The sequence below is a fragment of the Abramis brama genome (assembly GCF_963993115.1).
Source record: "Abramis brama genome assembly, chromosome: 2".
Taxonomy (NCBI): domain Eukaryota; kingdom Metazoa; phylum Chordata; class Actinopteri; order Cypriniformes; family Leuciscidae; genus Abramis; species Abramis brama.
This window is the reverse complement of record NC_139964.1, coordinates 51344517-51357016: the sequence shown is the minus strand read 5'-3', so window position 1 is coordinate 51357016 and position 12500 is coordinate 51344517. Positions and strand designations below refer to the sequence as shown.

The following is a 12500-nucleotide window of genomic DNA, read 5'->3' as shown; positions in this document are numbered from 1 at the left end:
AAAACTCAGATCAGGAAACATCCGTAAGAACCATATTAGCATGTGGAAACCACTCAGGGGTGAAATAAAATTCATGTGAGCCATACAAAGAAAATCAACTTCAGTTAGAATAGAATAATACAATCTTTATCTAGAGCAACACGAGGTTAGGAGTCTTTTACAAGAGAATAAAATGGGGATTGTTATAGGGTGTATTTCAATCTGACTTCTAGTTAAGTAGTTAAAGTAAATTGGTTTCCCACTACACTCAATTACCAGTAATGTTGTCGCAAAAATACATTTATAAAGACATCTTTTTTTTCTGTGATTTGTAATTATTAGGGGTGTAACGATACCCTCATGTCACGATTCGATACATATCACAATACTGAACTCACGATACGATATTATTGCCATACTCCAAGACATATGATAAAAGGTTAACAAAAAATTTACTGTTTATTAAACTGATAAATTTGATATTACATTGTGTGTAAAAATTAATATTCTTGGACTTGCTGGAAACCCAAAGCACAGGACAATAGAGACACCAAAATAACAATATTCATGATTCTGAAGCTGAAAATACAGAGTTATTTTAGACGAATATGTTTCTCTATCACTGACTAGATACATTTAAAATAATGTAGGCCACTTTTTTACACAGATATTGCATTATTATACATTATATTCAACATTATATATAATATTTTAATGTAGTACTGACACTAAAACTCTGAAAACTTTAATTTTTTCTCACATAGTAATTTTTATTTTGGGTGAACTATTCATGATACATATTGTCACTATTCACGATACATATTGTTGCATTTTTGTATTGCGATATATTGTTACACCCCTAGTAATTATCTTATACTACCATTAAAAAGTTTGGGGTCCATAAGATTTTCTCTCTCTTTTTTTTTTTAAGAAATATTTTTCTTATTCAGCAAGGATGTATGTAATTAATTGATGTTATAATGTATTTTTATATCAAATAAATGCTGAAAGACCTTGAAAGGACCCTGAAAACAGTTTCTGTGATAATAAAAAAAAAAGTTAACTGAGCAGCAAATCAGCATTAGAATGATTTCTGAAGGATCATGTGACACTGAAGACTGGAGTAATGATGCTAAAAATTCAGCTTTGCCATCACAGAAATAAATTACATTTTAAAATAAATTAAAATAGAAAACAGTTAATTTAAACTGTAAACATATTACACAATGACAATATTATTGTTTTTAGTGTATTTTGAACAAATAAACTTGTGGAAATAAGAGACTTCTTTCAAACATAAAAACATAAAAAAAATTATTGACCCCAAACTTTTCTAAAAATCCTACAAATGTATTATATATGAATTGCAGTAGTAGTGTCTAAATGTCTAAGTGTGTAGTAAAAAATGCAGGGCAAGCACATATTTCACTGTAAATTGTAAAAGCTACAGGGAAGAAGCCTGATGGCCCGTTCAGGGATCTTGTTGATAAATACCATTACCAACTAAATTTTTATAAGCTCAATAAGGTGTCACAGGAAACTGAGTCATCTGTGTGTAGCAGTGATTCTCAGTTAGTGGGTCATGTCCCATTCTTATCTCCATAGGTTTTAGATTGCAGGTCCAACAAAAGAGAACCGCCAGTTAAACAAGCAATGTTGAAGTGATTAAAACAGGAGGAAATAAATTGTTTGAATCAAAGCAATGAGAACTGCTAGTTCATTTCTAATAAAACAATTGCTCATGAGGATAATTTATTATCACATTAATGTCAGCAATTCAGTCAGCAATTCACTGTGTGTTCTTCATTCTCAAAGTTTTGCCAAAGTGACAGCATGGTGCACAGCGTGAATCAGATTACCCGCTTTTCAGTCCTGTTAATTTGCTCACAAAGTTACCATTTGTGAAATTGCTTTCAGGATTCATAAATCACTTTGCAGGTGCTATTTAATCTGCATTTGTGCCAGTGAAGTCTATGGCAGCCGTTGAACCATATGGTAAAAAGTTTGGCACACAGACAGAGGACAGTCTGAATATTAACCAAAGCAATTTTAGAGTCTCTAACTCAATCCATCTAGCACCACCAACTGTCCAAATTTGCACTCATGTATCTTTTGAACCGTAAGGGCTAGAAACAAACTAATTTTTTTCCTGACGATTAAATTGACCCTTTGCAGGGAGTTTTGATTGACAGGCGATCTGACCAATCATAATCCGCCATCCACCGAATCTGCCATTTTTGTCCGACAAAGCAGTCAGGAGAGTTAGTAGAGGATTTGAACTTGAAAAAGACTGACGTCTTTCCGCGGTTAAAACAACATTCCTTCTTATGTTCATTCATGACTATTTGATGCTATAGATTAACTAGAAGGAAGAGATGATCGGTGCTACAGCAATTTTAAATTTTTTCCATAAAACCTACTTTTTAGTAGCCTGGGTTTCCCCATGCTGCCTTGAGCGCAGCGCGATTTTATTCACGCTGCTAGGCAGCCTGGATACCATGGACCAGATTTTCCCCTCAAAAAGGGAACCAATCACAGAACGGGGAGGGAGCAGCAAGAAGATGACGACGTCTATGCGACACACCGAAGCAGTTTGTTTATATCTATGGATCCAACATGGCATCAGACGCGAAGTTACCTTTCGATGCAGCCTTAGATAGTGTTCTAAATAGTTTAGAACGCAAGTTTATTTCGTCTTCTTCCTCGTCGAATTTCTGTCGCTCTACATATGTCATCTGGCATAATTGAAACAATTGGCTATGAGCTATGTACAGGCGCATTTGACAGACATTCGTAGCGCCCAATAAACGGCTCTGGGCATTCGTAAACCACGCCTCAAATACGAGAAAATGAACATGTGGTTCCCAGACCACGTCTCAATGAGAAGAGGTCTGACGTTAGCCAGGCTAACTTTTTAGAACATACCCTTTGTCCGATTTTCATTAAAATAGAACCAGATCATCTTCAGACCAACAAAAGCACATGGAATTCTAGTCGATTAATCAAACTGTTTAAATAACTTGCAAACAAATTTTAGGAAGAGCACGCCAAAGTGAATGTGAGGCTATTTCTCTGAAACGCTTAAACGTATTCAGACCAAACTTGGTTATGACAGCCACGACCTGAGGGTACCTGCACAATTTCGGCACAGTGCCACCCAGTGGCATCTGGCCAATATAGGGCGCTAGGGTGCCACCCTCCTAGCCTGGCTCCGCCCTCCTACATACTTCCTCTCAATTTTCATTTTCCTTCAGTACTGTACAAATGAAATGTACGAGATTTGTAAGACATAAAAGGCACAATGAAACATTGATTTATTGAAACAAACTGTTTGAAACAAACAGTCAGGCATCCTAGCATTGGATTTGTTCAAGGACTGTCCATTGTGGGATTTGAACCTACAACCTTTTGGTAACCAACTTAGATCATTAGCCTCTACCACCGTTACAATCCAGACATTTGACATGACTTGACAAATGGTTTCCTGATATATAGTAGACACTTTGATGAGGCTTGCTTCTCTGCAACACAGCACTGAAACAACAGTATCATTCCAAGCTATCACTTATTATGTATACTACTTCGTTATCATAACCCAGTTCCAAGCCTGCTGGCAGAGTAGATGAAGCATTAGATGAAGCCCTCTGCCTTGGGCACTACAAATGTTCTTTTTGTTTTCTCATTTATCATGGTCATGTGGAGTGCTCTGGGCCTCTTAGTCTGTCTCTGTGTATTTAAGCAGAAGGACTGAGCCTGTTCCCTTTGCCTGAGCCTCAAACCACTTTGAAAGAGCTTGAAATGTATATAGTTCAAGTTATTTGTGGTGACCTGATTCATTAGAAGGTCAGCAATGTTATGCAAACATATCTAAGACTGTTTTGATTTTTGAAAGGATAAGAAAAGGAAAATAATTTACCTCTGTTTTGGACAGCTGCAGTTGGTTGCGTAGCTCGTCCCTCTCTGTCTCTAAACCCTTTCTCTCTTCTTCTTCGGTTTGCATCTGCTCCTCAGCCTGCACAAACCAACACAATAAAAAACTATTATCTCATTATTTCATAATTAACAAAAACATCAGATCATGCATCAGATCTTTTAAATACTGCTTTTAGTAGTAACATGTTCTGTTTTAAAGGGGGCAAATAGTCCACATCTTTGTCTACATCAAATTTTTTCCTTCCCTGAAGTCCACTTACCATGTTAGTCATTTACATTTAAGCATTTGGTAGAAGCTTTCATCTAAAATGACTTCCATTGCATTTAAGTATACATTTTTCTCAGTTCATGCAATCCCTGGGAGTTGAACCCATGAACTTGGTGTTGCAACATTCATACACTACTGCTTCGGCTAAAGAAACACTTTCTTGTAACAAAAAAATTATAATATAGAATTAATTAAATATTACATAACCATTTTCCACTTTCTCTAACTCTTAGAATTAGTTCTCCCAAAATGAACATTTATTTCATGTCATTCTAAGGACTTTTGCCATTTTTATTGTGCTATATTTCTTTTCTTTTTGGATCTTGAAAGCCCCTGGTTCTCATCCACTTTAATTACATGAAACAGAGTAATGCATTTCATGGAAGAAAGTCAGTCATGTGGGAATGACATGATAGTGAATAAATGATGAAAGAAGTTTTATTTACGAGTCAACTAAACCTTTAAATATAAGCGTTTTTAGTTTCTGTACCTTTAAGAGTTTTTATGCAACTGACTTGTTGTGATATGATGGCTAATCTCTGTTCATAAGGATGGGCCAAGTTTTTGAATGCTGAATATGCGTCATATGTTAATGTGGTTCTGATTTTGAAATGACCCATTTTTGCAGCTTAGTTTACACAATTTGTCTAAATGGACTGGGTTTGGAGCTTTGCATTATGAATAATGATTTATGTCTTTATACACAGCAACAAAGGAAATTCTTTTTATGTCCCCTGTAACAGTAAAGACACTAGTATAGATGAGTAAAAAAACAGATTATGTTGGTTCTTAAGACATTCTTAAAATCCTATAGTCAATCTTTTAATCACCTTTTTTATTGGAAAAATGAACGTAAATGGCCATTTAAATTAGAATGCCAATCAATATAAAATCAACATCAAATTGAGAATCAAATCAAGAGAGGAATCAAATCAGAAAGTCAGTACTGATAGCCAGCCCTTCACACTAGCAGCAACAGGAGCAAATGGGAAGGTATGAAATTATTCGCAAAGCTAATGCATCAAGATTTCTGTCATGAAAAGTTTCCATGATAACAGCAGCTGAAACCTGTTGTTGTACCTGCTGTGTCTTCTTCTTCTCTGCATCCAGCATCGCGTGCGCATGCCGCAGCTCACTGGCATGTTTGCGTATCACTTCTTCCAGTGCTTTCCGAAGCTGTTCTTTAAGCCTTACTTTCTCTTCTTCCATCTTCTGCTGCACCTGTTTCTTCTCTTCCTCCAGCTCCTGCCTGTCATTCTTTCTTTCATTCTCCACCTCCTGCTGAAGGCGTCTGATCTCCTCAGTGTGAGCACGCTGCAGCTCCAGACGCATAGAGGATAGAGCATCTGCATGCTGAAACCCACACACAACACTTAATGATATAAAACTGTAATCCTGTAGTTTCAAAAGAATGACAAAAAAAGAGGTGTCAGTTTTGATGTTTTAAGATGTTCTGAGGGTTTGGCTGTTTCTGTGCATACTAACTAATGCTTTTAAAACAACATTTTAAAGTAGTTTTCCAGTGTTTATACTGTTCTTATGTAATGTTTTAAATATAAGGTGGGGTTCTCTGTTTTATTTCCTATAAGGAAAGGCCTGTAAGGTAGCGCAAAACTGAAGGGGACTGCTCATTTTAACAATTTATGGAAATGTTTGTGCAAATTTATGTTGGTTTTATCCATCCTATTTATTGTACTTGCTGATTCGTTTAACCTCTTGTTCTTAAAGGGTTAGTTAACCCAAAAATGAAAATTATCCAATAATTTACTAACCCTCAAGCCATCCTAGGTGTATATGACTTTCTTCTTTCAGCCAGAGTTACATTAAAACTGGCTCTTCAAGCTTTATAATGGGAGTAATGGGAGTTTTTGAAGCTCCAAAAATCACATCCATCCATCATAAAAGTAATCAATATGGCTCCAGGGGGTTAATAAAGGCCTTATGAAATGAAGTGATATGTTTTTGTGAGAAAAATATCCATATTTATAACTTTATAAACTGTAATCACTGACTTCTGGTAACGGCGAGTCAAGTTCTGGCAGAAGAGTGACCTCTGACCCGACATAATGACGTAGGATGTAGGAGTAGCGTAAGCTTAAGTGAGAGTAGATGCCTCTCGCAGTTCAAACAAATAGGGCTGGACAACAAACTCAAGCTCCTGCAACATTTTTCTTAAAAAATTCTTGTTTTAGACTTCTAATTTGTGACCGGTGCTTTGTTTTGCTCTATCCTCTGCACTTCCACATTCGTCAATACGTCATGCGTCGGGTCAGAGGTCACTCTTCCGCCGGAACTAGACTCGTGTACGGCCGTTACCGAAAGCCAGTGATTATAGATTAAGTTATAAATATGGATACTTGCTTCGTTTCAGAAGGCCTTTATTAACCCCATGGAGCCGTATGGATTACTTTTTACACCTAAAAAATATCCTTTGTGAAAGCTTTACCAGGCACAAATAATCCTCCCTTTAGATGAGCTCACAAAAGTAGTTAACTGACAACTACTAAATGTTTTATAACTACCTGAATTAATCATGAATCACAGTAGGAATGCATATTAATAAAGCATTTATTAACACACTGAGTAACTATTACTATATGTCTAAATAATAATATGTATAAACGTAAATTTAAATAGTTCATTAATCATTTACTTGCACTTTCTAAATGATCTTTAACTATTTACTAATGCTTAACTAATTAGTTAGTAGCCCTGTTATAAATATGGGCCCTTCAATTTAGTTTGTATTTTTTTTATATTTCTAATTAGCTTTAATTATTTTTTTTAGTCATTTTAGTACTTCATCTTATTTCAGTTATTTTCCAAGGCAATTGTTCTAAGTTTTTCATCTAATATTTATATATATATTTTTCTATTACTGAAAATGATTTTTTAACCGTTTTGGTTTTAGTTAACATTATCAACATTGCTGACACGCCCCCAAACTCTGAGTTTCCTCACTTGCAATTATGACACTTGGTGCCGTTCATGTGCATTCAACTCATAAATACAATATTTCCAACATGACTTGAATGCAACATTAAAAGCGTGTGGGCATGGCTTGCCTGTTTGAGCATGCGAGCGTGGTCATTAGATCGGCCACTGTTCTGGAGCTCCAGCTCTTTGTTTCGAATCTTGAGACGACTGAGTTGAGACCTCATCTCTTCCACTTCAGCAGAGACCCTCACCTGAGATGAACTCTGACTCATTAACTCCTCTGCAGAAATGAGAAAGATGATGATTAGATCAAAGGAAGCAGAACAATCAGTGAACAAGCTTGTAATCACAACAGTCATGTGACAAAGACAATAATTTCAACAGAGCTGAAAAAAAAAATATTTTCAACAATAGAACAATTAACATCAAACAGACTATAAACGATGAGTGCTGACAGTAAACTATCAGCTTATTTAATACTGAAATGCAGCAGACTTTTTTTTACGATAATTAGGCGGTTAACTTAATGTTAAATTAATTCATTATATATAAAATAATGCATTAAACATTATGCATTTAATCATGCCATGTAATCCCATTGTCATAGATCGCACCTCTGTGGCTCTCTCCGTTCATCAAAGTACACCATCACCGGAGTATTGAACTTCATTTCCCATCAGCCCCGTACCTAGGTCCAATCACCTGCACAGGTGTTCCCACTTCTCCCCTCTTTATAAACTGCCTTCTGACTCTCACACATTGCGAAGTCTTGTTCTGCCCCGGCTAACATTACCAAGCGTTTATATACTGTTATTGATTCCCCGTGTTCTGACCCTTGACTGTTTACCGTTTCTCGTTTCTTCGTCTGCTGCCTGCCCTGACCTCTGCCTGGTATTGTTTATGATTCTGGATATTGCTGCCTGCCCTGACCTCTGCCTGGTATTGTTTATGATTCTGGATTTCCTTCGACATTGTCTACGCTGTTTTCTGATTACTGCCTGTCTGACTACTCTTTAATAAACATACTGCAAATGGATCCGAACGTCTCTGACTCTGCATCACACCCATGTTTAATTTCTGTAAAAACGGATTACCCAACACTCAGAACAATTCAAGCTTGAAGTACCACAATTATGCTTTTGCTTTGATTCGTGAGATGCAGACAGACGGAATGCATTGCAAATGGAATGGAACAGAATTCTCAGAACTAGAGACACATTTTTCATATTTGAACTTGACTTGAACTTGAAAATCACTGAAAAAAGGGATGTGACAACATGCAAAGAGGCCATCTGATACAAGTCTACATAAACCAACATTTATAAAACAATAGTACTGACAAAACACTGAAAATGCTTCTTGTGTGAAGGTCACATAAGTTTACCTTAGACAGACTGACAAACTCGATTTCAAAATGAACGTCTGTGGACTGTAAACTTCTGTTTAATTATATGGAAATAAAACAAACCTATAGATATACTAACTTTGTAAAGCAACTTTTTATATAGACTATTTAATGATTTACCTGGCTGTCTTTAAAATATCTTTATTTAGCGGCAGTAAATACTGATTTAAGTAATTCATTTGATAATAATTATTCAGCATATGCAAATAATTTGATCAATAATGATAAGAAAATAGATACACAACATGCCTTGCACTGTGCATGTGTACCTGACTTGCTCTGTAGCTCATTCTCTTGCAGTAATAAGCGTTCTTTGGCAACAGCTAACTCCTCCTCTGCTTTCTTTGCCACAACCTCAGCCTCAGCCACCCGGCGTCGCCCATCCTCCAACTGCTCCTCCATGTCCTGGAAGAGAAATGAATGAACTATTACAATTGCTTATAATTAGGTTTAGAGAATGGGTTAGAGGAAATCCATAACCCGAAGTATTAACTTTCAATGTATGAAACTGTACTGTTTGTGATATGGACATGAATGACACTTCAAATCATGAGGCTCGTTGAGGAAAAAATATATAACTTGCACTGAAGGAAGCACCAAAGCCATATGTAAGGGCCAGATTTAATAAACATTCTTAAGAATAAAATTATTATTAACGGCTATTTTCTCGTTTTTAACTTAAGAATAAAGTTAAGAATATTTTGTGCACCCAATTTCTTTAGAGTGTTCTTATCTTTATTCTTAAGATTTTCTTACACCCCAATGACGCTTTGCAAGAATTATAGGAATAACTTCCGTTAAACTACAAACAATCAGCGAAAGGTTCACTCTATGAATGCAATAAGTATTTTCAAAAACTGGGTACAAAGAGATGACATTATTCTACTCACCCTTCAACCATTGAACATTAAAAGGAAATATTTAAAAGTGATTTCTGTCATTTTGACAGGTTTACCTGCCTAAGAAACATTCCAGTAAACACTGATAATAGGGATTAGAAGTGACAGGAGGAGACAATTATTTTTTCTTTGTTGTTTATGTACAGTATTTTATGTACCCTATAGGGCTTGTTTCTGAAGTACGTTATTTTGGGGGTTTTGAGATATTTTGTAATAAACTTGATTCAGTCATACACATTTATATATTTGTTATTGTAATTTCATAATTAGTTTCTTTTTTCTTTATTATTATTTCTTTCTTTAGTTGGAGGCTTTAAATAAGCCCTTTAGGGTTTTCTGCCTCTCCCTGCATAGTATATGGATTGTACTTTCTTGTTTTTATTGTATATATGTTATATTCGTGCAAAATAAATAAACTAAAAACTTAAGGATTTGGGGAGATTCTTAGTGTATTCCAGTGAATTATTGATGGGATATCGTAATTAAATCGGGAGAGCACACCACAAATGCGGAGTATATGTTGTCTTCATCCTGTTACAGCAGAATACAAATGGAAAAAAAGAAAATAATCAGGAGGAAAAGAAAGCGTATGAAAAGAGCTTGCCATAGATATTCTTGTTTTACCATGTCACATTAATACCAAGTGTTAAGTTATTCTCCTGACATCTGAAAATAGAACGTGAAGGAAATTTTACAGCTAATTCAGTCAAACTGACAGATAAGGATTATTTATAGAAATGTATAATTATTTATTATAAATAATTATGTATTATCTTAGAAATTTCTTTTTTTTTTTCTTACTTCAGAAGAAATTTTCGTGAATCTGATCTCAGAATATCACTTCTGGGCAGGATTTTTTAACTAGGAGCAGTACTGATCCACAATCTGATTTCTGACTTGATGCAGCCTGAATCATAATAACACCATGTTCATTTGTTGGCCAGAGGAGAATTGGCCCGCTGACTGAGCCTGGTTTCTCCCAAGGTTTTTTTCTCCATTCTGTCACCTTATGAAGTTTAGGCTCCTTGCCACTGTCGCCTCTGACTTGCTTAGTTGGGGACACTTAATATTCAACAGTATTATTGATCTGACTGTACTGACGCTGTTGTATGAGACCTGGGGCCGGTTTCACAAAGATAGACTTTGACTATGGCTTAGATATAGTAGATAGTCAGACTTCAGATAGACATCTAAATCAGACCGTTGCACAAAGCACTTAAGACTCTGACTATCTTAAGTAGGACTACACTGCAATGCATTCTGGGTAAAATAAGACACTTTTCAAAACAAAAAACATGGCGGATCGAGTAAGCGCATTCAACCGCTCAGTGCAGTTTACCCCAGCGGAAAATATGTGTTTGTTGGAGGAGTATAACATTTACAAGGACATTTTACTTGGGAAATTTAGCAGAGAAATGTTTAAATTATGAGCCATTTTCCCTTTTCTTTTGGCTGTTTGTAATGTAACTGAGTGGTACTGCTGGTTGCCAAGGTAACAGAGTCTTAGACCTAAGTTAGCCTGGGGGTAAGGTGTCTAATTTTTTTGGTCTAAATTAAGTCAGTCTTTATTTTTGTGAAACAGTCTAACTTGCATTAGACTAGTCTATGAGCAAACTTTAGACTAGTCTAACACTATAGACCGGTCTAAAATAGCTTTGTGAAACCGGCCCCTGAACTGAGCTGGACGATGACATCACTGCTTTCCGCAGAGCTGCTTTATAGATTAAATGAACTAATTTAACAGTTGGTGATCTTTACAATGGAACTGAATGACACTATTTTCTTTTAGAGCTGCAGAACAGCCGAAATGAACTCTGTTTGCATCATTGAATCATTTTTCTGTTATCACTGTAAAGCTGCTTTGAAACAATCTGTACTGTATAAAGCGCTTTATAAATAAAGGTGACTTGACTTGAGCAGTAATGCCGCGTTCCAGGCAACCTGTAACCCGTGTTTTTCCAACTCGTAACTGGGAGTACATCGATCTAGTACGAGTTCACGGGTGGGAAGTCACGGGTTTGACTGCCGTTCCAGTGCACTTTCACGGGTATAAGGTTGGAAAAACACGGGTTACAGGTTGCCTGAAACGCGGCATAAGCAACTACCCAGAACACCCTAGCAACCACAAAGCAACACATTAAAAACCATTCTGAACACCCTAGCAACAACCTGACAACCACCAAAACACCACTCACATCTTCTTGATAAACCAAAAAAATCTAGTTGACCATTATCCTGCTGGATCCTCTTATTGGATCACCTCATAGCAGAGATGAACAACCGAAACTGCATCATCTGTCAGGCCCATGAAGGCCAAGATGATTTTAAATTTGGCCAATTCTGTGGGATCTAGTCCCCTTCCCAAAGGGCCCTTTAAGGGCGCAAAAATGCTGTATGGTATTCTGACCACCTCATGAACACTTTGGCCAAATTCCAAACGGAAGTGAGCATCCCTATGCCCTACTCCCTTCGAAGGGCAGAGCACTTTAAGTGGGGACTTTGGAGGGATCACAGCTCTTGCGTGCCATTATGTAGCCGTTTGGAACGCACTTGGTGAAGGGAGCAACGAAAAACAACGTAATTTCCTCATTATCTTCACCTGGGATGTTCCCATGACAACGCAGCACGGTGTTCATCAGCTGAGTAGCTGTTTCTTACGACAGAAATGTCTTATTATTGTTGTTAACATAACTTTTGCAAATATATATACATTTTATACAAAAAAAGTATGCTTTATATATCTGCGTGTGAGTGTATTTCGCTGCTCTCAACTTTAAAACTAGCCGTCTCATCTTTGGACCCTGCATTACCTAACACATTTCTTACCTATGAAACTTTAAACATAATAAAAATGTGTGAAATACTACGAACAAAACAAAACAACTTGAATTGCTGTGTTTGTAAATTAACTCGAACTCTCCCGCCATCTAGGTTTAAAATGAACCACGGGTATTCGATGGGTCACATGACCATAAATGATAAAATTACTTCCTTGAAGGGACCACCGCATGTTCGCTTCGCTAACGGCCTTGTGGAAGGGCCCTTCATGAAGGGATCTAGTTGTTCACTTTCATTTGGA

The 12500-nt window shown here is 36.6% G+C and overlaps 1 protein-coding gene across 1 annotated transcript in view; it reads right to left on the bottom strand.

Moving 5' to 3' along the window:
* Window positions 1-12500, bottom strand: part of fam184b (family with sequence similarity 184 member B) — a 39483-nt gene that overhangs the window by 11711 nt on the left and 15272 nt on the right. The window contains exons 4-7 of the mRNA XM_084096046.1: window positions 8792-8927; window positions 7246-7397; window positions 5261-5533; window positions 3896-3991 (exon numbers count right to left, since the gene is read on the bottom strand). Of these exons, the coding sequence (XP_083952172.1) occupies window positions 3896-3991; window positions 5261-5533; window positions 7246-7397; window positions 8792-8927 (657 nt within the window). The remainder of the gene's footprint in view (window positions 1-3895; window positions 3992-5260; window positions 5534-7245; window positions 7398-8791; window positions 8928-12500) is intronic.